Source organism: Danio rerio, chromosome 14, assembly GCF_049306965.1.
Source record: "Danio rerio strain Tuebingen ecotype United States chromosome 14, GRCz12tu, whole genome shotgun sequence".
Lineage (NCBI taxonomy): Eukaryota > Metazoa > Chordata > Actinopteri > Cypriniformes > Danionidae > Danio > Danio rerio.
The window spans coordinates 29,326,753-29,351,438 of NC_133189.1; the positions used below are offsets into that span (position 1 = coordinate 29,326,753).

Below are 24,686 nucleotides of genomic sequence, written 5' to 3' on the forward strand. Positions count from 1 at the left end.
TATGCTAAAAACTTCTTACAACAATAACATACTACATGTTATTTGTTGTGTTACACATTGTGTACAATTATTCCATTATTTATTTATTCTATTTTTTCTACAGATAAATGAAGAATTCAAGAGGATAACCACTGTAGGTCTTGAATCCACATTTATGGCCAAACTTGACAAACGCACCCAAAACTAATGGACCTGGCCTCATCCAGGGGAGGAGCTAAAGGGGAAAGAATCAGAAGGATTAAGGATATGCTTCTTGAGGTATTGTAAATAATTTGTACACACTGTAATAGTTTAGATTTGTGTTAAATTGTCAGGTTGCCATCAGTTTTTTTTTTAGATAAAACTATATTAATTTACTGTAGGTACTTTATCTTGATATATATTTTTCTAATTAAACAGAACAATGCAGTTGAAGTATGGAGAGAAGTAGCCATTCACTGTCTTGTTGTCTATCTTGGAGAGAAAGAAGAGGATCTTTTTAAGGAGTTTGCTGTGAGTATTACAATGTTTAAAATTAAAATTAAATCTTCCCTTGACAGTGGAAACATACAAGACAAAATATATGCTCAATGACTGCTCTCTTTTAGTTTAATGTGTAGGTACATGTATATTACATTGTCCACACACACTGGTTTTACCTAGCTCTGTGTTATAATAACAATGTACTATTTAGTTCAATAAACAGATGTTGACAATAATGAGAAAGATTTGTAAAATGGGTATGACTGTTGCGTTTCACTTTTCCATTTAAATTACATTGTGAAACGAATTATTCTTATGATTGAGTAGCTGGGTGCATGACCATGTAAGGGGTAAAATAAAACAAAGTTTCCAGAGATTAACTGAAATCAAATGTAAGTAAAATAAAAAACTGAAGTAATTATAAATTTAATTATCTCTATCAAGCTAATCTATTTTTTTTATCTTGCTTTACAAGAATACACAAGAATTATTGGTGATCTGTCAACTATGGAATTAAACCACAAGACGGGAACCATCATTGTTGAGAATCCTGATTGGAATGGATAACTCAAGGTGTTGTGCTCTGCTAACGGGCATAATATATGCTCTGAATCTGAGCTACCCCAAGGAGCTTAAATATACTTGTTAAGTGTTTCAGAAGCTGTTTCTTGAACTTGATGGACTGAAGCCCAGTGTAAAAGTAATGCGTCTCAAGAACAGCATTTTCTGAAGCCTCTACTTATTTCAAAGTACATTTTGCTCTTTATGTTGCAACTATATTGTTTTGTATTTTGAAGTCCACATGCTGATCTTTTTAATTTCATACTGTTTATATGAATGGTGGCATTTACATATGTTTGTTTATAATAATACAAATGTTACATGCTTTACAATTAAGGTTAGCTAATAACAAGTAGTTTGTAAAATGTAGAATTTATAAGTTAATAGTTAGCTTTAAGTGTATCAATGCCTATAACTCTTGTTTTGTTGGAATTCATTGTGATGGCATAGCTATGCATGCATGCACATTTTTGAAGGCAAAGCTGACGGGTCAGTTTGTTTATAATTTGTGAGACAGTACACATTTGTGTTTTGTAAACTTTGAGAAGTGCAATATTTAAATTAAAACACTGAAAACTGTGTTTCTAAATGAATAAAAAGTTACTGAAAGTAAAATTGCTGTTGTTTAAAAATGTATTTCTTACAAGCACCTAAATTAACAATAATATGAAAACAAACAAAAAATTTAATTTCAGCTACTTAATTTTTTTGAGATTCTAAACTTGAAAACTAGCATGTATAATTATGGTAATTAAGTACATAACACTGGTTTTTGTTTAAATGTTAATAAAAAAAGCTAGTTAGAACAACTTAATTTTTTAAGTACTCAACCTAAAAAATTGAGGTTAGGCTATGTAAAAATACCTCTGATTGAAGAGGTAAAGGTAATTTGGCTAACATAATAAAGTTTGCTGTCTGAACTTCATTTTGTTAGATGTTGCCGTAACTTGAAAATATTGATGCAAACTGTTGCGTTGATTTTTTTTGTTTGGTCTAAGCAATATTTTTTAGAGTGTGGATGAATAAATGGATGGATGGAAAATAGATGTCCCTCAAAGACGAAAAGGGTGGTGGTGGGCTTAGATGGAAAGCTAGATATCTTGTCTGTGGCAGGCGTTTCCTGGATGGATGGATGGATGGATGGATGTCCTTCCAAGAGGAAGGGGGCGGTGGTGGGTTTAGTTATCTGTCTGTGACAGATGTTTCTCCTGGATGGATGTATGGAAAATAGATGTCCTTCCAAGTGGACGGGGGTGGTGGTGGGCTTAGATAGATAGATGTCTTGTCTGTGGCTGGTGTTTCCTAAATAGATAAATGGATGGAGGGATGGATGGATGGAAAATAGATGTCCTTCCAAGATGAAAAGGGTGGTGGTGGGCTTAGATGGAAAGCTAGATGTCTTGTCTGTGGCAGGCGTTTCCTGGATGGATGGATGTATGGGTGGAAAATAGATGTCCTTCCAAGAGGAAGAGACTGGTGGTGGGCTTAGATAGTTAGCTAGATGTCCTGTCTATGGCTGGTGTTTCCTGGATGGATGGATGGATGGATGGAAAATAGATGTCCTTCCAATAGGAAGTGGGTGGTGGGCTTAGATAGTTAGATAGATGTCTTGTCTGTGGCAGATGTTTCCTAGATGGATGGATGGATGGATGGATGAAGAGGTAGGGGGTTTTGGTGGGCTTAGATAGTTAGCTAGATGTCTTGTCTGTGGCAGGTGTTTCCTGGATGGATGGATGGATGGAAAATAGATGTCCTTCCAAGTGGAAAGGGGTGGTGGTGGGCTTAGATAGTAAGATAGATGTCTTGTCTGTGGCTGGTGTTTCCTAAATAGATAAATGGATGGATGGATGGATGGATGGATGGAAAATAGATGTCCTTCCGAGACGAAAAGGGTGGTGGTGGGCTTAGATGGAAAGCTAGATGTCTTGTCTGTGGCAGATGTTTTCTGAATGGATGGATGGAAAATAGATGTTCTTCCAAGAGGAAGGGAGTGGTGGAAGGCTTAGATAGTTAGCTAGATGTCTTGTCTGTGGCAGGTTTTTCCTGGATAGATGGATGGATGGATGAACGAAAAATAGATATCCTTCCAAGAGGAAGGGGGTGGTGGTAGGCTTATAGTTAGCTAGATGTCTTGTGTGTGGCAGGTGTTTCCTGGATGAATGGATGGATGGAAAATACATGTCCTTCCAAGAGGAAGGGGGTTCTGGTGGGCTTAGATAGTTAGCTAGATGTCTTGTCTGTGGCAGGTGATTCCTGGATGAATGGATGGATGGAAAATACATGTCCTTCCAAGAGGAAGGGGGTGGTGGTGGGCTTGGATAGTTACAGTAGCTAGATGTCTTTCAGTGGCAGGTGTTTCCTGGATGGATGGATGGATGGGTGGATGGATGGAAAATAGATGTCCTTCCAAGAGGAAGGGGTGGTGGTGGGCTTAATTAGATAGATGTCTTGTCTGTGGAAGGTGTTTCCTGGATGGATGGAAGGAAAGATGAATGGATGAAAAATAGATGTCCATTCAAGATGAAGGGTTAGTGGTGGGCTTGGATAGTTAGCTAGATGTCTTGTCTGTGGCAGGTGTTTCCTGGATGGATAAATGGATGGATGGGAAATAGATGTCCCTCAAAGACGAAAAGGGTGGTGGTGGGCTTAGATGGAAAGCTAGATATCTTGTCTGTGGCAGGCGTTTCCTGGATGGATGGATGGATGTCCTTCCAAGAGGAAGGGGGCGGTGGTGGGTTTAGTTAGCTAGATGTCTTGTCTGTGACAGATGTTTCCTGGATGGATGTATGGGTGGAAAATAGATGTCGTTCCTAGAGGAAGAGACTGGTGGTGGGCTTAGATAGTTAGGTAGATGTCTTGTCTTTGGCAGGTGTTTCCTGAATGGATGGATGGAAAATAGATGTCCTTCCAAGTGGAAGGGGGTGGTGGTGGGCTTAGATAGATAGATGTCTTGTCTGTGGCTGGTGTTTCCTAGATAGATAAATGGATGGAGGGATGGATGGAAAATAGATGTCCTTCCAAGACGAAAACGGTGGTGGTGGGCTTAGATGGAAAGCTAGATGTCTTGTCTGTGGCAGGCGTTTCCTGGATGGATGGATGGATGTCCTTCCAAGAGGAAGGGGGCGGTGGTGGGTTTAGTTAGCTAGATGTCTTGTCTGTGACAGTTGTTTCCTGGATGGATGTATGGGTGGAAAATAGATGTCCTTACGAGAGGAAAAGACTGGTGGTGGGCTTAGATAGTTAGCTAGATGTCTTGTCTGTGGCTGATGTTTCCTGGATAGATGGATGGATGGAAAATATATGTCCTTCCAATAGGAAGTGGGTGGTGGGCTTAGATAGTTAGCTAGATGTCTTGTCTGTGGTAAGTGTTTCCTGGATGGATGGATGGAAACTAGATGTCCATCTAAGAGGAAAAGGGTGGTGGTGGGCCTAGATAGTTAGCTAGATGTCTTGTCTGTGGCAGGTGATTCCTGGATGAGTGGATGGATGGATGGATGGATAGATGGATGGAAAATATATGTCATTCCAAGAGGATAGGGGTGGTGGTGGGCTTAGATATTTAGCTAGATGTCTTGTCTGTGGCAGGTGTTTCCTGCATAGATAATTGGATAGATGGATGAAAAATAGATGTCCTTCCAGGAGGAAGGGGATGGTGGTGGGCTTGGATAGTTAGCTAGATGTCTTGTCTCTGGCAGGTGTTTCCAGGATGGATGGATGGATGGATAGATGGAAAATAGATGTCCTTCCAAGAGGAAAGGGCTGGTGGTGGGCTTAGATAGTTAGCTAGATGTCGTGTCTGTGGCTGGTGTTTCCTAGAGGAATGGATGGATGTGTGGATGGATGGAAAACAGATGTTCTTCCAAGAGGAAGGGGATGGTGGTGTGCTTAGATAGTTAGCTAGATGTCTTGTCTGTGGCAGGTGTTTCCTGGATGGATGAATGGATGGATGGATGGATGGATGGATGGATGGATGGATGGATGGATGGAAAATGGATGTCCATTCAAGACGAAGGGGGTTCTGGTGGGCTTACATAGTTAGCTAAATGCCTTGTCTGTGGCAGGTGTTTGCTGGATGGATGGAAAACAGATGTCCTTCCAATAGGAAGTGGGTGGTGGGCTTAGATAGTTAGCTAGATGTCTTGTCTGTGGCAGGTGTTTTCTGGATAGATGGATGGATGGATGGATGTCCTTCCAAGAGGAAGGGGACGGTGGTGGGTTTAGTTAGCTAGATGACTTGTCTGTGACAGGTGTTTCCTGGATGGATGTATGGGTGGAAAATAGATGTCCTTCCGAGAGGAAGAGACTGGTGGTTGGCTTAGATAGTTAGCTAGATGTCTTGTCTGTGGCTGGTGTTTCATGGATGGATGGATGGATGTATGGAAAATAGATGTCCTTCCAATAGGAAGTGGGTGGTGGGCTTAGATAGTTAGATAGATGTCTTGTCTGTGGCAGATGTTTCCTAGATGGATGGATGGATGAATAAATAGATGGATGGATGGAAAATAGATGTCCTTCCAAGAGGTAGGGGGTTCTGGTGGGCTTAGATAGTTAGCTAGATGTCTTTTCTGTGGCAGGTGTTTCCTGGATGGATGGATGGAAAATAGATGTTCTTCCAGGGGAAAAGGGGTGGTGGTGGGCTTAGATGGATAGCTAGATGTCTTGTCTGTGGCAAATGTTTCCTGGATGGATGGATGGATGGATGGATGGATAAAAACTAGATGTCCATCTAAGAGGAAAAAGGAGGTGGTGGGCCTAGATAGTTAGCTAGATGTCTTGTCTGTGGCAGGTGTTTCCTGGATGGATGGATGGAAAATAGATGTTCTTCCAAGGGAAAGGGGGTGGTGGTGGGCTTAGATAGATAGCTAGATGTCTTGTCTGTGGCAAGTGTTTTTTGGATGGATGGATGGAAACTAGATGTCCATCTAAGAGCATTTATCTTTAGACAGAAAATGGTTTAGGCATTAACACGCACATACTGTACACAGACTGTCTTATTCTAAACACAAATGTATTGTCCCTTTTAAGGTTCCCAGTTTATCTTGAACTGTGTGCTTGAAAGCTACATCATTAGCATTTCCTCACAACTTCTTACATTACATTCAAGTATATGCATTACTTGGCTAACTCATCTTTATTGGTTTTGCTATGATGCACAGATGCAAACAGTGCGATGTCCCTTTCTGGTAACTAAGCAGTTTTATACACATTAAAATCATTCAATTCTAATCTCCTCTGCACAGAAATCATCACAGGAAATCACAAAAGATGATACACACTGTATAGCCATCCACACGTAAACCTCCACTGTCAGGTCACAGGTTGTGAATTTGTTTAATCAGTTTATCAAAGCTGTATTTCCACTTGTGAATTCATATTAGGGACAATAGAAAAGTTTGTTGTCTTCAGATTTTTAAAGTAAATAAATAAAAAAGATATTTGGATCCTTGGTGTTATTGACTTTATTTTTGTTTTGTCAATTCTATTAAGACTGATGTGTGTGCTTTTGTTTTTTTGACAAACGTGTTTCTAACCATATCTAGAGTATGTGATTATTCTTTTGATTTGCCTAACAATAATAATCTCATTATTGATCTTGTCAATCCATGTCACAGAGCTTATTCAAAGGTAAGCATTATGTATGGAAGAGATATATTTAAAGACAAAAATATTCATCCTCTTCTGAAATGAATTTTTTTTTTTTTCAAAATATATCCCAAGTTATACTTAACAGAGAAAGGCAATTGTCACGGTCTTTCTTTGAATTTTGTTTAATTTTCCTTTAATTAACCTGACGTGCCTAGTTTAACCTAGGTAAGCCTTTAAATGGCACTGTAATGATATTTTGCAAAATAACTAACAGAAATGTGTTTTTGAGTGTGTGTTAATCTATTCGTAAAACCGCACTTGCACACGTTTTTGAATAGGCTCAATGAATTTGACTGTAAAACTTTGAACAAAGTAATTTTTTTTCATTATTAGATGCATGATTGTGATAAAATGTTGCCAGTTGCTTTAAAAATATGCTATATACCATCAGTGTTGGAGAAAGTAACTTTCAAAAGTAATGCATTACAATATTGAGTTACTTCCCCAAATAAGTAACTAGTTACGTTACTTAGTTACTTTTTATGGAAAGTAATGCATTATGCTACTTTTCAGTTATTTTGGATTACTTCTTTTATACCTGGCTAAAGCTTGATCTCTTTCAGAACTTGCAGTTTTTTTTTTTTTTTTTTTAAGAAGAGCTCTGCAATAAACAACACATTGTATAACCTTTAAAACACAGAAGACAACATTATCCTAATTATTATTTTCTGAGAACCTCATGAACCCAGAGCTTTACATGCCGCATATAAGGTTTAATAAAACGCTTAAAGCAATGTGTTTGATGCTTTTGTATTTTGTCTTATAAGTGAAGTAAAATGAGCATTAAGACAAACAATCCACTTGTACTTGTCTTCCATGTGTTCAGAAAAATGAAAATACTTTAAGTGCAGAAATGTAAGGCTCTGCCATCTTGGTTTCTGCTGGGAGAAAATTCTCTCATTGAGTGCAGGATTGAACGTCAATTTTAATTCAGCAATTTATATTTTAAATTCTAAAAACTTTCGTTACTGTTTTAAAAACGTAAATGTGTTACTTGTTACTTACTTAGAAAACTAACATTATTACATAACTTGTAATGCGTTAGCCCAACACTTTATACCAGCAGTTCCTGGAGTTCCCACCCTACTTTTGACACACAAGTGTCCTAAATACACTGCATATGTTATTCATTAATTTAACCTCTGTTTCATTGTAAACAGAAAATGTAGTCATATCTGCTGATTTGTTTAATTTTGATAGATACTTTCTGTTGTATATTTGTTTGCACCCAAAACGATAAAATACATTTGTCTGAAGAATTGATTCGCTTTCTATTTTTAAGAACAGTTAAAAATACTGATTAATTTTAGTAAATCTACAATTACGATATATGATTTACCTTTAATGTGTATGCAGAAGCTATGATGCTTTAAATATAGAACTACAGTACAGTAATTAACTGCAAGCAGTTTCAAGTTAGTTACCGCAACTGCTCTGCTACAGTGACTAACTAGCAACACTGTTGAACCTGGTAAAAAAACAGGTCAGGTCTAATACTACTGATATAGTTCAGGACTCTTGCCTAGATTTTATCTTCTTATCTGCCTTCAGATCCCCTCGTGTACGCAATCTGGGTGTCATCCTTGATGAGTCATTGAAACTAGACAAACAGATCAGTTCGGTTATTGGCTCCAGTTATCAATACGTTAGCAGTCTAAAGTTGAACACTTTTTTTAATCCCACCACTTAAGAGATGGCTGTACTCACTTTCATTACATCAGTTAGACTACTTTAATGCACTTTACAGTGGCATGTCAAAATCCCAGGATTCTCGCCTTCAGTTGGTCCAAAATTCTGCTGGTAGATTTATTTGTAATAGCAGAAAACATGACCACATTACCCCTCTTCTAAGAGGCCTCATTGGCTGCCTGTCCAATTCAGAATTGATTTTAAAGTGCTTTTACTGGTATATAAATCACTCTATAATCTAGCACCATCCTATCTCTCAGAGCTGCTTCATTCTCTTGGGTCAGAGCTTTCTCTGTGGAGAGTCCTCGGTTGTGGAACACCTTGCCCCTTGAGATTAGAATGGCTCCATTATTTTCTATTTTTAAATCACTTCTTAAAACGTACCTTTTTAGCTTGGCTTTTTAAGATTATTTTAATAGTCGTTTCTACTGCTACATTTTTAGACGTTTCTCTTGCCTTATTTCGGTTTTTATATTCTGTCTTTTTATTTTGTCCTTGTCTTATGTACAGCACTTTGATCAGCCTTGTGACTGCTTTTAAATGTGCTCTAAAAACAATTGAACTTGAACTTAATACATTTACTACAGCCTTTATCTATTTTAATTGTCACTGTATATTCATGTGAACTCCGAGCATTACCTATTATTAACAATTATATTTTAGTAATGCATTAATAATAAACCCGCCAAGATCTCTTTTCAAAACGATCTATTATATAATGCCTATGCCTAAAAAATAAATAAATAAAATATAAATTAAAAAAAAAAGTTTTTGAACAATGAAAACAAACAGCCGGGCATGTTTTGTAATATATGCAGAATCAACAGTACTGCATTTTATTTTACTTAGAAATTTTAGGTGGACATTGCAGGAAAGTACATGCATTTAGATTTGTTTTTCTTGATTATCAGATAAAATTCTTAGCTAAAATAAAAAAAACACCAAACAAACACAATAGTCGCTAGCCTGAAATTAAAATCTAATTTTCCAGTTATACTGAAATTCTTAATTAATTAACAAATTAATATGTGAATTAACAAGAGTATGCTTTAATGGTGAATGTATATGAAGGATTTTAGGATCAGGTCATGGTTTATTTTAAACCGTTTTGTTCATTGTGTTCCTAAGAAAAAAGAAAACAAAGCAAATGTCAGTCCTGTAGTATTACAGCATATCAAATGAGCAAGAGACTGTGTAAAGGTATTTGCCTTCAGCTTTTGATGATGCAATGGGGTCCTGCAGTGTTCACCCTTGGCCTCTTCCTCACTGGCATAGATGGCATTACACAAGTTGCAGAAATAACCCACCACAGGTCGAACAAACTCCATCCCTGTTGGTAGAGAACAACAGAGCAGAGGTGAAAGCACAGTCTTTGTTAGTGCCTTACTGTTTTATAATATGAGCAACATAATACGAAAGACAAAACCATTTAAACAAATATACTGAAGCTATGATATAGGCTGTTTTCACATGATGTCATTGATGATGTGCGAAATTCAGATTCAGATGGAGGACAGGATGTGATTCTTCTACATAGGAATCTATCAGAATATCAAAATGTTTCTGTTTTATTTTGTTTTAGATTGTTTAAATGAGCCAAAATAAGAAATGCAGGACAGCTTTTATCAAGTTCTAAAAATTTGCTAATAAAGGAGGGAAAGTTAAAAAAAACTGGCTGAAAAATGAAAGGTGGCATGTACTGACCATTTATTCAATACGTCCGTGTACAAACTTTTTTTTTTTTTTTTTACAAGATAATTAATTTGACAGCACCAATAAAGATTAAATACGGGCTTAGCTATCTGTTTAAATATGTTAATGTTATATAGAATTCAGATAAAAACACCGGCACACTATATAATTATCGAACCCTGCCATGTATTCGCTGTAATGAAATTTCCATTTTGCTTTGCTCTAATCCAAGTCTTTACTGGCGTTTCAGCAGAATAAACAACCGTAACCTTAATGTCTATCCCCCTGAGACCCCACCCATTGACCTGTGTCCTCTGTAGTGGACAGCCAAGGCTTTCTAGTGATGTCATTTGATTGGCTGGCATGCTAGGAACTACTTCTTACACTGCATCCAAAATGGCCGACATACAAACAAGCACATTTTATGGGAAGGAGAGAGGCATGTAAAATTTAGCTATTTAAATGTTTTTTTTTTACTATAATTATTACATATTTATTTGTTTATTAAAGTGTCAGGAAACACTTTTTTTTTTTTTTTTAATGTCCACTATAATGGACTCCAGGACCATCTTAATGTAATTAATGACTGGATGTTGTAGGGGGCAGAACTGAAGCAGAGAGGATTCTTTATGAGATAGTTGAGGGAGACTCTGATTTAGAGTCTGACAATCAGACAATTAGAGAATTAGAGACAGATAGAGAATGACAATCAGTTTTAAATCGCTATTATGTTAAATTTGTTAAATTGGTTGGATTAACAACAATTTTTTGGAGTTCGGCTCTCTTTCAGACTAAACTGTTTCAGGAATTTCAATACAATAGGAAAAAACGGCTTTTATTTAGTTTTTGTTACATTAATATTGGATTAATATCCCTTTACAGCCATATCCTGTACTGTTTTGTTGTCCGAGTTTGGCTGTTGTTTTGAACTAAAATGGTCCTGTGGTCCACTACAGTGGTCCCAAAATGGATGTAGGAAATCACAGAAAAAAATGTCTCAGGAGGCTGTATGTGCAGCAGTGGTGAATGTTTGTTGACGGTAAAATTCATCGACAGAACAAAAAAGAAATGCAACCCTTGTGACTAAACTAGACCGTTAATATTGTAAAGCACTTTTCACCCCTTAGAAAAAAAATCAATAATAATGTAGAGCTTTTGTATGCTTTCATGTTATTTTGTGATGTCTGGAACATATAACCTTGTCTGTACGGGGAAAACTAGTTATTTATAATAAACATGTCTTTGAACCACATAGTAAAGTGTATAATGTGCACAACTCTTTGTTAAAGAGGGGTACAGAATATTGGTAAACTGATAAACTGTAATAAATACTTTACATTAGTGTAAACTGTGGTGCATTGTGATGATTATAGCATATAAAACTGAAGCCTATAGGATAATTTGTTTATAACTAATGTACCACAGCAACAATGTAATTAGTATGAGAGTTTAATGCAAGTAATTATCTATAGTTTGCTTTAAAACACTAGTATTTACTATAGTATACTTACAGTATATACTGCCTTGATAACAGGCAAATATCTATCCATCTGAATTTCACCAGAACAACGTGATTGCAAACAAATTATTTCACCGCTGTTTTTTCATAATTGCTCGAGGTTTGGAAATGGTAATTTGGTGGTTTTCCATGAGCGGTTGTACCATGCAGAGCTCTTTGCAGGGTTGTGTGTGTAATCTTGTAGTCTAAGATCGTGGATTGTGAAATCTGGACTCTTACCCACTGGATCCATCAGGAGTGTTTGTGTTTCCGCTTGTGTTCCAGTTCCATTGTCCGCTTCAGTAACCTGCTTCTTGTAATTCAACATTCAAAAAACTGCATCAGTAAGTGTTCTACACGGCAGCAACTGAAAGCTTTCCATACAAAACACGTATATTTATATACAGTTGAAGTCAGAATTAAAAAATATATATATATATTTTTTTTTAAATATTTCCCAAATGGTATTTACCAGAGCATAGACATTTTCACTGTATGTCTGATAATATTTTTTCTTCTGGAGAAAGTCTTTTGTTTTATTTCGGCTAGAATAAAAGTAGTTTTGAATATTTTTTTTACTCATTTTAAGGTCAAAATGATTAGCCCCTTTAAGCTATGGCTCTACAGAACAAACCATCACTATACAATAACTTGCCTAATTACCCTAACCTGCCTAGTTAACCAAATTAACCTAGTTAAGTCTTTAAATGTCACTTTAAGCTGTATAGAAGTGTCTTAAAAATATGTAGTAAAATATTATGTACTGTCATCATGGCAATGATAAAATAAATCAGTTATTAAAAATGAGTTATTAAAACTATTATCTTTAGAAATGTGTGGAAAAAAATTATTCTCTCTGTTAAACAGAAATTAGGGAAAAAATAGTCAGGGGGGTTAATAATTCAGGGGGGCTGATAATTCTGACTTTAACTGTATGTGTAAAACCAGACATTTAAATTCTATAATAACGGCAATAATGATTAACCTCATCATTCTGTGTGCTGGATTCATCTTTTGTCTTCTCCAACTCAGATTGGTATAGAAAGTACCTAGCAAACAAAATAAACAAGCAAATATTTTCAATTCAGTTTAAGAAAGCAATGACGGATTCATTTTATCATTGATAATAGCTGTTTAACAACTAAATCACTAAATTAAATTTGACATTTACATAATATATGCAAATGTACTATGTAGATCAATTATGTATATACACATGCTCAAAATATTGACATGTATCTATTATTTGTATATAGAATTATACATGGACGAGTGTATTTATATATACTCAATATACAGTGCTCAGCATAATTTATATGTTAAATAAAGTTTTTTTTTATTATAAGTTTTTTTCCTCCAGATTTGGCTTCAGTACTGACTAATCTAATGCATATGCAAAAAAATAATATTGTATAGCTTCCTATTAAAATATGAATTAAAGAGAGATTTGTGAGGGGTGTACTTAAACATGCTGAGCACTGTATACAGTATGGACAAAATAACTTTTTGTTTGTTTGTAATTAGTTACCATTAATCATTTACAGCACTAGATAAAACCGATGGATTTTACGTTAATATGCAGAACTAAAGGCTTTACATTAAAAAAACAAGCTTCTACATACAATGATACATTACTATGTGATACCTTTTATTTAAATTGGCATGTTTGGTGGACACTGCAATCTTGGGATGTTTTCCAGCAACTGTAATTTTTTTCATTTTGGCTGCAGACAAAACCTTCTCAGCATCGGATGCAGTCTCCATCTCAATTAGTCCCTGGTTTGGGGGGTAGGAATTGTGTTATTAAAATTAGTGAAAGATTCAATCCGATTGAATAGTACACTAAATTTATTTGAAACACTTTACTGTTCGATGGAGGCGAAACATCCAGTGACGTATTACTGTCCCGTATGGTTTTGCGATGTTCAGAAAATCTGCATCAGTGTATTCATCAGACACTGGAAGATGTCGAACCCGGATCACTCTGCCATACCCTTCCTGAAAAATAAAAACCACTGTGTTAGCTGAGGTGTAAATCAAAAAGATGATCTGAGAGACTCTTTTTTTATTTTATTTTGGGGCCCGTGAGAGTTGATTTTACCTCCTCATCACTAGATGTTTGCGTAATTGAGTCTGTGTTGGTTTCCATTGGAGTATCAGGTTCTTCAGTGGTTTCGGTCTCTGACATCAGGACTGTACTCTCTTCAATGGGTGCCACTGAACATGTGGGCTCAGTATTTTTATCTTCAAAATTCAGAGTTGCATCTTCAACATTCACTAAGTCATTGCCTTCCACTTTCGCAGGCTCGGGGTCAACATCGTTCCTGAGAAACAGAATGCAATATTATACAATAAAGAAAGGTGTTAGAAAAATAATGCTGTAGTCATTTAAATGCAAGTTACCCTTCATTCACTTGGCTGTATTTCTGAGACACTTTTATCCTCAAGATTTTGCCACCTAGTTTAATATGCTGCTTCTTACAATCAGCTTCAAGTTTTGCAGCATCATCAGCATTCACCATTTCAATTAATGCCTTTTCCACCTGGAAAAAAACAACAACATTAAATAAAAAAAAATATTTAAAAAAATTTCTGCACATGTCATGTAAACAACTCATGTAAAACATATCATAAAATTAAGGAGTAGGGCTGGGTGACAATGCCTGTTTCTCAATTCCAAGAATGCAGAAAACGGACTTGCGTTCTTGTGGAGACCGGTCTTGCCAGGTGTCCTCGGAAGAACAAACTCGAGAGACCGCGAGAACAGAGAACGCGTGCTGTGAGTAATGAGATGCTGTGTTCTTCCTGATGGTCACAAGACCTTCACACGATTTTAATGAAAAATTATTTAAACATTACAGCATTCATACAGGGATTTATTTTTTTTCCCCTTTTCAAAATATACACAATGCATAAAAACAATATAAAGATACGTTGCACAATATAAATAAAACATTTTAATACGAATTTCAGCAAATAAACACCCGTAATGTGTTTATTCCTTTATTAAGATGTTTATGGTTATATTTATATTCAACTTTAATAATATCTCTAAATAAAATGCCCACCTTCCCACCTCTAGTCGCAATGACTTCTGGGACTTCTAGCACGAGTTTGGTGCTTAAGTCTGCATCGGTGCATCCTCGATATCAAGATCATATCCGGGAAATTTCACACATCCTCTGTTTTTGCAGTCTTGAGTATTGGAACTGAACTTTGGCAGCTGATAATGACGTTAAACGAGAACACGAGGACGCAAGACCGCTGAAGGATGCGTATTGAGAAACAGCCAATGAATAGGAATAACCATTGTAAACCATTGTGTGGAGAGCCACACCTGGCAGACACCAGCCACCTGCTTTACAGTCTCTAGTAGTCTTAAACACATTGGCTGTTTCTCAATATGCGTTCTTCAGCTGTCTTGCGTCCTCGTGTTCTCATGCAACGTCATCATCAGCTGCCTAAGTTCAGTTCCAATACTCAAGACCGCAAGTACAGAGGACGCAGAGAACTTCCCGGATGTGATTTTGATAGAGGACGCAACGATGCAGACTTGAGCACCGAACTCGCTCTGGAAGTCCCAGAAGTCATTGCGACTGGAGGTGGGAAGCGCTGCATTTTATTTAGATATATTATTAAAGTTCAGAGATATGACTTATTTATCTCAGGAGTTTCCCTAAATGAAAAGGTGAATATAAATATAACCATAAACATCTTAATAAAGGAATAAACACATTAAGGGTGTTTATTTGCTGAAATTCGTATTAAAATGTTTTATTTATATTGTGCAATATAGATTTATAATGTTTTTATGCAAAGTATATATTTTGAAAAGGGGAAAAACAATAAATCGTTGTATGAGTGCTGTAATGTTTAAATAATTTTTATTTAAAACACGTGAAAGTCATGTGACCATCAGGAAGAACGAAGCATCCCATTTCTCAAAGGACGCGTTCTCTGCCCTCGCGTTCTCCTGAGTTCGTTCTTCCGAGGACACCTGGCAAGACCGGTCTCCACAAGAACAAGTCCGTTCTCTGCGTTCTTGGAATTGAGAAACAGCCATTGATTAGTTGGATCAGCTGTGTTTGATTAGGGTTGGAGCAAAACTGTGCAGAGCTGTGGCCATGCAGGAATCGAGTTTGAGGCCTATGATGGGAGCCCTTTTTTGGCCAGTATGATTACATTGAAGCATAATAATCTGATAATGTCTTAAATTAAATTAGGTTTATCAGTTCATCATTGTTATGAGTAAAAGCCTATTCAACAATTCATTAAGATTATTCTAATAAAACATTTTACATAAATTATGTAGAACTTGTGAAACTACATATTATTGTGGAAATTAAGTAATTTATTCTTAAATGTTCAAATTGATGAAATGGCTAAAATAATTTTGCCACTTAATCAAATCCAAACTACCTTGTTTTCAAGAGTTCACACTTAGCTTATGATTGATTATAAGCTACTTTGGCATGCTGTCCCGGGAGAGAGCCCTGAGCTTGTAAGATCCTTGAGTCCGGGGCTTCCACTCGTTTGCAAGGCAAGAGGGGAGTTTGAGCTCAGGTAGATCTCAAGAACTCCCCTGTCATGATGGCTAAAGAGCAGATAGTAGTTGCTCTTAAAGAGATACTAGGTAGGGGCAAGACTATGGTTTTGATTTGGATTAGTCAATAAAACCTAGGTTGCATGTTTTTGATCGGTGGGAGGAAACCGGGAAACCCTGGGAAACCCATGTGAGCAAGCAGAGAACGTGCAAACTCCGCACAGAAACGTCTGCTGGTTTGGTAAAGCCTGGAACCAGAGACATTCTTGCTATGAGGGAACAGTGCTAAGCACTGGGCCACCATGTCACCCATGTAGGAAGAGTAGGGGTGGAAGGAGGGATTTTTCAAAAGGAAGATAGGGGTGATGCGTAACCCAGGGTATTTGTAGTAGCTAAGGAGTCGTCTGATTGGTGCATTGAGAATTGGATAATGCAGTTCCAGCCGCTAGCAATCATAAGCATGTGATCCTCTCGAAATTACTTTAGAAATAAACTTCACTTAAGAAGCACTAAAAATGTAATGTACATGCGAAGAATCTGTTTTAGGCATAATTTATTCTGCTAAATTAGATTAGATTTGTTTGTATATCAAAGTTTGACATTTGCATACACTTCTTGTCTTTTATTTAACATTAAAATTATGAATATTGAACACTTTACCTTTCGATTGCTACGAACCAAACAACAGCCTGCCACATCTCCATATTTTTCCCCAATTTTCAGCAAATCTGCTTCACTGTACTTTTTAGCAACTGGAAAACCTGCCACCTCAAGAACTCTGCCATACTGTTCCTAATAAAGCAAAAACATTAATAAATAAAAATTACTTTAGGTAATAATAATAATAATAATAATAATAAATTATAGAATTTGCTTTTATTTTTGAGGGTAAAAAAAACCAACCAACCTCTGTTTCTAGGGCGGAAATCTTATTTTCATCACCTAAAACAAAATGGACATATTGTTCAATTTTCTCTGAAATCTCCAACCAGTAAAACCATTTTATAAAAAACAAACAAACATCAGAACTTGATTGATTTTATGCTTAAATTACTTAACAATAAAATAATTACCTTGCTCTGTCAGTGCGTTTTCTAGATTCTCTGAGGAATCTGCCGCCTCCTACAAATAGAACAGGTACAATTTAATGTAATTTTTTTCTCACAATCAGCTGAAATGTTTCACTATATGTCGACTTGTGGATCGTCTGAGCAGTGTGAAATGATTATCTGACAAAATTGTTTAATCTGACCACAGACCAGATAGGCTTCATGTAAACGTCTTTTTAGAAGGATCGTTTAATTTACATTTAATCATTGTGTGTAGCAATTGGGGCAGTGTGAACATGACAGTGATAGTTTTTTTTTTCTTCAAAACATTCAAATAATAAACAAACTTGTTTGATGTTGTGTATCTGTGTTGTGTAAATTGGCCCTAAAGTGCCAACCAAGTTTCCACCAACTCACTAGAGCAATTAGCTGTAGTATTGGTAACCTAGTAATCAATAACAAACAACACAAGCATAACAGTCATGAGGGTGTAATGGTAACTATTTCAGGGTTTAGACCACCTAGGCCTAAAATCACCTCAAGGGAACAAGTTGTGAATTTTCTATTTAAAATTTGGTGTTTTTATCAATCTTTCCCACTATGATGCTTTAAATCAGGGGTTACCAATCTCGGTCCTGGTGGGTCGGTGTCCCTGCAACTTGTCTCAACACACCTGGCTTAATGTTTTAAGTATACCTAGTAATACCTTGATCAGCTTGTTCAGGTGTGTTTTATTAGGGACCTCCATGAACAAGTTTGATGACCCCTGCTTTAAATGGTCAATTAACACAGATTGATAACACAGATTGAATCCCAGCCAGTGTCTCACAAGCAAATCAAAAGTTTTTTTTAGATGCTGGCATGAGTAACTCTTGTTTACCTCTTCCACTGTCATGGTTTCATTGTTTTGCTCATTTTCTTTATCTTGACTCTCTTTGTGCTCCACTTCTTGCAGCTCTTCTTTTTTATCTTCTGGTTGAAGGTCTTCTTTCTGTTCGTCTTGTTTAAGTTCTTCTATTTGCTCTTCTTGATTAAGCTCTTCTTTCTGCTCTCCTTTTTGTTCTTCTCGTGGGGGCTCCTTTTCCTCTTGAAGCTCTTTTTGCTCACCTTGTTGAGGCTCCTGGGCTTCCTCATTCCCTTCTTCATTTAATCTTTCTGAAATTATAGCACTAGGTTCACCCTCTGTGGTCTCTGGCTGTATGTCCGATGTGTTCATGTCTGAAGGTACAGTCTGGCTTGACTCGCTCACTGTTTGCATATCTTCAGGTGCATCGATCAGAGCATCTGAGGTATCAAGTGCCTCGTCATCAAGGTCTTCATCTACCGTGTATTCATCCTCTGTATTTAGTTCTTCACCATCATCTGCTATAACTGCAAGCCCTTCAAGATCACTACCTTCATCCATGTTGTCAGACTGGTTGTCTTCTTCAACCATCTCCCCCTCACCCTCCTCTTCTTCGGTTTTCACGACCAGGTCTCTTGAAGGAGAGCCATTTTTGGAATGTGATTTGGATGAGCTATCCTCTCTAGAGCGTCGACTTTCTACTCGTTTCTTGGCATCGTGACCCTGGCTAGGATGGGAGCCCTCCTCAGAGGCCCTTCGTTTGGGGCTGGGAGAGTCTCTTTGGGAGGACCTCCTTCTGGGGCTGTAACTTCTCCTCTCTCTCCTCCTGTTGCTGCTTTGATGAGCTGGTAATTTATATTTGTCAGTTTCCAGATCACTAGACCATTAAGAAAGATATTAAACATGTTAGTGTTTAGAAAAAAGAATGGAAACTGTGTCCATTAAACTAGTAAAAAGTGTGAAATGTCACTAACAAAGCTAAACAAAATAGTGTCTCAAAAAGTTCAGAAAACTAACATAACAAATCTACCTAAGCGTCTGGTATTCAGTTGAAAATGCTACAGTAATGGTTTTTCCTTTTAACTTCAGTGAATTAGTTGAATAGTGGTCCACTAATTTGCTGGCCTCTTCCACAAGAGCCATCTCCACATAACCCTGTAAAAAACAAAAGAAAAAAAATCTTTTACTTTCATTGGTGACCAAAAAGAAAAATAAAAGATATAAAAAGCAAATAAACAGAAATATTTCTATAATGAATTTGGTTACCCGGTGTGGCAGAAACTGTGATTGTATTACTGATCCGAATCGCTTGGCAATGGCCATCAACTCAGAGCTTACGCCTTCTCCAGATGGTATTGGTGAAAAGCTCACCACACGAGAGCCCTGAAACATGAAGGATAATATTCAAATATCATTAGAGTCAAACAATATTCAAATATTATTAGGATATCACATATATCTAAGATGAAACTAATGACTTCTGAAGGAGCTGCCAAGTAGTGGCATTAGGAAAGTTTTTTGGAAAGTGAGCACACAATGCAATAGCTAATTAGGACATATATAACAAGGCAAGTTATTGTATAACGATGGTTTATTCTGTAGACTACCGCAAAAAAAAAAAGAGCTTTAAGGGGTTAATAGTTTTGACTTTAAAATGGCTTTTATTCTAGCTGAAATTAAACAAATAAGACTTTCTCCAGACGAAAAATATTATCAGACATACCGTTAAATTTTCCTTGTTCTGTTTAACATCATTTGATAAACCCTAACCCTAATGCTGTGACACGTTAACAGATAGATTCAAAAGACCAAAAAGTCATTAGATAGAAACAAAATTAATTAAACATCATGTTTAACAACTATAGTGAGACACGATCCAGCGGTGCATTCTTGATAAACTGTCCGATGTGTACTGCTCTCTGGAGCTCAGACGAGCGCCTGACAGTGTGTGTGGCTGTGTGTGTGGTCATGTGATGTGATTTTTCAGCAGACGAAGGGTTGTTCAGAAATGCGAGGTAAAACACAGTGTGGATGTGAATCATTTTTGTTCTAAAAGGCCATTTTAATACTAAGACAAGTGTAAACGGGGGCGGAACGGAGAATCAGACTCAGCATCATGTTGTCAATAGACATTATATATATATATGTCTGATAATATTTTTTCTTCTGGAGAAAATCTTATTTGTTTTATTTCAGCTAGAATAAAAGTAGTTTTTAATCTTTTAAAAAACATTTTGGGACAAAATTATTAGCCCCTTTAAGCTAATTCTTTTTTCAATTGTCTACAGAACAAACCATCATTATACTATAACTTGCCTAATTACCCAAACCTGCCTAGTTCACCTTATTAACCTAGTTAAGCCTTTAAATATCCCTTTAAGCTGTATTGAAGTGTCTTGAAAAATATCAAGTAAAATATTATTTACTGTCATCATGGCAAAGATAAAATAAATCAGTAATTAGAAATGGTTTGTCAAAACTATTATGGTTAGAAATGTGCTAAAACAATCTTCCCTCCATTAAACAGAGATTAGTGAAAAAAATAAACAGGGGTGCTAATAATTCAGGGAGGCTAATAGTTCTGACTTCTGACTGATATGCACGCACGCACGCACTGGAAATGGCAGGTTTATATTGACATTTGGCATCAAAAAGTCCTGGCTTACATTACATTCAATGTTTATAGAATATAACTGACCTGTAGAAAACTGAAGGCTGCAGACAGAGAAAATTCCAGCTTTTTCCCTTTGAACCTCAAGGGGTTTTGTGAGAAATATTTTACAATATCCTCTGCTTGACCCATCGTTCCCATCTCTGCCAAAGCCTACAAAAATTACAAATTTAACCAAAAACAAAAAAAGTGCAAGTGCAAGTGCAAAACTATGAAAATATAGGCACAAAATAACAGAATTTTTAAAAAGGAGTTACTTAGTTATAATAATAATAATAATAAATTAACTTCCATACCAGATTAGGAAACATAATAATTTTGACAATCGCCCCAAACTGGCCAAGCAAATGTTTCAGGTAGGTTTCATCCACTTCATTGTTTTCAAACTTTACACACACCACTTTGCACTGCATTGAAATACAATCAAATAATGTCTCGTTAATCAAGCATTTACAGTGATATTTAAAACTTCAAACTTCAAAAACGCAAACCACCTTTGATGGAGGTTCAATTTTATTTTGTTTTCTACGGCTTGTTGGTGCACTTCTACTGGTCGAAGCTCCACTTCTGCTGCCTGATGGTCCAATTTTTTGGCTTGAGATTCTATCTGTAAAAAGCACAACCCTGTCTTATTTAGAGTGCATATCTAGAAAATGATTACATGACTAAGGAGGGGGTAAAGACTTCACTTCACCTCTTGCCTGGATTGTTCCATGCTTTGGTCTCTCGGATTCAGGCTCATTCCTGTAAAAGATAAATACAAATAGCACGTTCCAAACATTTATGAAAATGTACAATTTATGAAACGTATAAATAGGATTAGGAATGACTCTACCTCCGTGCAGAATGGATTGTCTGATCCCACGCTGGATATCTAAAAGATTAAAATATTCATTTTGATTTGCTCATTTTGGCAGTTGCTTTAATCTACATGTTTCAGTACAGTAGATCCGCATTATATCAATATGTGAGTGGAAGTGAACCCCTGACACATAACCTAAAATGATTGAACTTCTGGCTCGTCCCCTATACATGTTTAGCATCATGGTTGCACAAGCATGAACAGAAATAAAAAATAAAACAAAACTTACTTTTCCACAAGACTGAGTTGACTATTAGCGTGTTGGGGTCCATTTATATGCACAGACCAGTCCTAAAACACAAATAACATCTCTCACCATCTATTCAGAACTCATCCTAGATAACTTATTTTATTTATATATATTTATATATATATATATATATATATATATATATATATGTGAAATTTATTTGACAACATTTACAGCAATAGTGTGTCCATATTGTAGAGTGACTTTTAAAAATGGGAGTCTTAACAAATAGTCATATATATGGTTAAGATGAACAGTTTTTCCACCAGTGGAGAAAAAAATAAATAAATCTTAATACTTTCAACTGCATATTCAACCAAATGTGAATTTTGAGTGTTCTCTTGGAATTGGACAAATAAAGACAAACTTCATATCAAAAAATAATTGCCATAATCTTCCCTTAAACTATAACTCTAAAATCTCATTTATTGAGGTATATATTCAAAAAAGCTGTGTCATGAAGCATCAAAGCCAGTCTGCCATTGGTGTCTCTGTTGATTCTTGCGTATTTCATGACCAATCATGATGCAGCAAATTTACCAGAAAGAGATTTGAGGGTTATTGCAGAAGGATGAGGATATGTTTAACTTAAGTGGGCTACTTTCGTGTAACTTTTTGTGTTGGTACATCATGATGATGGATTTTCATTTTGGGTTGAACTCTCCCTTTACCGCACAAATTCCACTGTTAATAAACATGATACATAGACTTACCTCATAAGCCACAGTGCGCTCATGTGTATTATGCCTGAAACTGTCTGGTAAATAGCTGGTAATGTAGAATCTGTGAGAGCGAAAAGCTACTTACCTTGTCAGAGAGGACCGTGATTTCACAGAGTACGCATGCGTAGGGAAACACCGGTGGAGTCCTCCCGTGGAAATCGGATGCCTCTTTCCTGGTAGGTACTCTAGGAGCCGAGCCTTTCTTCCAAGAGGGCTGCCTGACAGCTCTGCTGGACAGATGTGAGGCTGGAGCGAGGTCTCTTATGGAGAGGAGTGAGGGTATACCAACGTTTCTGTTGGACATGGGCGAAGGTTGGGCGATGTGTGAATGTACTCCGACATCTCTGCTAGACAGGTGTGAGGATGGAGCGACGTCTCTACTCGACCGTACTGAGGACTGACTGATGTATCTGCTGGAGTGCTGTGAGGTCTGACCGAGGTCTCTGCTTGACCGACGTGAGGATTGACTGTCCCTACTGGACAGATGTGAGGAATGACTGGCGTCTCTGCTGGAAAAATGCGACGAGTGACCAACTTCTTTGCCATAGTTAGAGTAAGACATTTCTCTTGATGGTTCTGGGGGATAAGACGGTTCATCATAGTATGACTTTTTCTCTTTCAGATGGTTATACTCAACAACGTAGCTTGATGCTGCTGGAGAGCTTGTTTGCTGGACATCTCCCCAGTTGTCATCCCAGGTTTGGGCTTGCTCTCGATTAAGGGAATACGACTGACGGGCAGGCAAATCTAAAGGATACTCAACCGACTGAGCGTGGCTCCTATCGTCCCAGGAGCGAGCTGACGACGCGGCTGGGAGCACACTGGACCTGGGTGAAGAAGTGTGGGACAATTTCTTCTTTTTGATTTCTGTGAGAAGGTCAGGAAGGGTATCGGTTGTGATGAGATGCTCGGGAAGCTTGGCCAGAGTTTGAAGATCTTCAGCATCCAGTCCGCAGCTATGCAGAAAGGACAATGCCTTATTCGGCGGGAATACGGGCTGTTCTGATGAGGATGAAGATGTCCGGTGCGGAGTTGTGCTCCTAATTCCTGACCTGTAAGCGCTCGAGTCCCGGGTATAGATTCGTGCATCTTTGTCCCCTTGAGGGTTTCGGTATGGTGGATTATAAGACATTGTGCACAGTCGTGTTGGACCTTTTAGGTCCTGCCAAAATTAGCAGTCTTTGTTGTTAACCTGTTAAAAAGATGTTGAAGAGAATTTGATCTTCATAAATGTATTGTAAAATGTTGAAGTGATCAGCTTAAGGTGGAAGATCTGCGGATGAATCCGTTGAGGTGTATCACCTGTATCAGCCTTACCTTGAGATGAAAAATCATATAATTCACTTTGTGGATGTTTCACGATTTGTCATATAAAACTAGCTGAATCAAGTCCGTAACATCACAGCCAGCAAAATCAATATAATTAGTTCGTTGATAAACTGGTTAAGTAATTTTCGATAGATTTACTTTTTTTTATTTAAAGCCACAATTTACACAAAATAAGCTTTAATTAAATATTTACCTTTCGTGCTTCGCTTTTACTTTCGTTTAACATGCATACAAAAACATAACAAATAAATGAAACTGGATATTTTATGTAAGGTTATAATCTAATAACATTTCATAAAACATATTTCAGTAAGAGTGAAATTTGATTAAAAGGTGGATGTAAAGAGGATGTTGTGCAGAAATGGGGAATCTATTGTGTTTGGCCTTGGACCTAACGTTAGCTGCCATTTTCCCGATCATTTATCGACTTGATCTGACGCATTGTTAAAATACAGATATAACGTAATGACTAAATTTAATATTTTGGTATTGCTAAACATAACTCACCAACGCAAGACAGAATAAAGAATTAATCAACGAAGATCGGTAAAGCAGCGGTTCTGGCGAAGACCGTTCTCCTTGTCCTGCTTTTCAACCGGAAGCTGGGTTAGAGCCTTCAAAATAAAAGTCAAAGTATTACCCATGGCAGACAGATTTACATAACATGAGAAATCAAGTTCACGGTACAGTTGCATAATACACATTCATCAGCGTCCGTTTTTTTTTTTTTACTGCGACCAGTATAAAACATACACCCTACAAAACATTGGGTGTACGATTATCATTTTAGCTTGACATAAATACTTACAAAATGTAAAGCTAAACCTTATATATATAATAAATGTATAGTTGTCAGTTCAGTCCAGCT

The 24,686-nt window shown here is 36.9% G+C and overlaps 1 protein-coding gene across 11 annotated transcripts; it reads right to left on the reverse strand.

Moving 5' to 3' along the window:
* Nucleotides 1-9,159: 9,159 nt before the first annotated feature.
* matr3l1.1 (matrin 3-like 1.1) lies at nucleotides 9,160-24,427 on the reverse strand. 11 transcript variants are annotated; one of them, XM_073921435.1, is made up of 22 exons: nucleotides 24,326-24,427; nucleotides 22,575-23,681; nucleotides 21,747-21,808; nucleotides 21,491-21,529; nucleotides 21,350-21,399; nucleotides 21,150-21,262; nucleotides 20,952-21,062; nucleotides 20,683-20,808; nucleotides 19,251-19,367; nucleotides 19,015-19,139; nucleotides 18,021-18,861; nucleotides 17,165-17,213; nucleotides 16,999-17,033; nucleotides 16,752-16,883; nucleotides 13,952-14,091; nucleotides 13,650-13,872; nucleotides 13,415-13,546; nucleotides 13,194-13,324; nucleotides 12,534-12,597; nucleotides 11,789-11,858; nucleotides 9,567-9,688; nucleotides 9,160-9,481 (listed from the first exon to the last, which is right to left on the reverse strand). In XM_073921435.1, the coding sequence occupies exons 2-22, from the start codon at nucleotides 23,619-23,621 to the stop codon at nucleotides 9,452-9,454; spliced, it is 3,759 nt and encodes a 1,252-aa protein (XP_073777536.1). In that variant the 5' UTR covers nucleotides 23,622-23,681; nucleotides 24,326-24,427; the 3' UTR covers nucleotides 9,160-9,451. The 11 variants fall into 11 exon arrangements, with proteins under 11 accessions (XP_073777536.1, XP_009289308.1, XP_068069313.1 ...); XM_009291033.4 differs by having other exon boundaries at nucleotides 11,789-11,861; XM_068213212.1 differs by having other exon boundaries at nucleotides 22,575-23,806.
* Nucleotides 24,428-24,686: the final 259 nt, after the last annotated feature.

Bases quoted from the DNA above. Each gene is read 5' to 3' on its own strand.
- matr3l1.1 (XM_009291033.4), bottom strand. From the start codon at position 23,621: ATGTCTTATAATCCACCATACCGAAACCCTCAAGGGGACAAAGATGCA. The intron at 17,034-17,164 runs GTAATTATTTTA...ATTTTGTTTTAG, and splicing joins AAACGCACTGACAGAGCAAG to GTGATGAAAATAAGATTTCC. The intron at 16,884-16,998 runs GTTGGTTGGTTT...TTGCTTTATTAG, and splicing joins TTTCCGCCCTAGAAACAGAG to GAACAGTATGGCAGAGTTCT.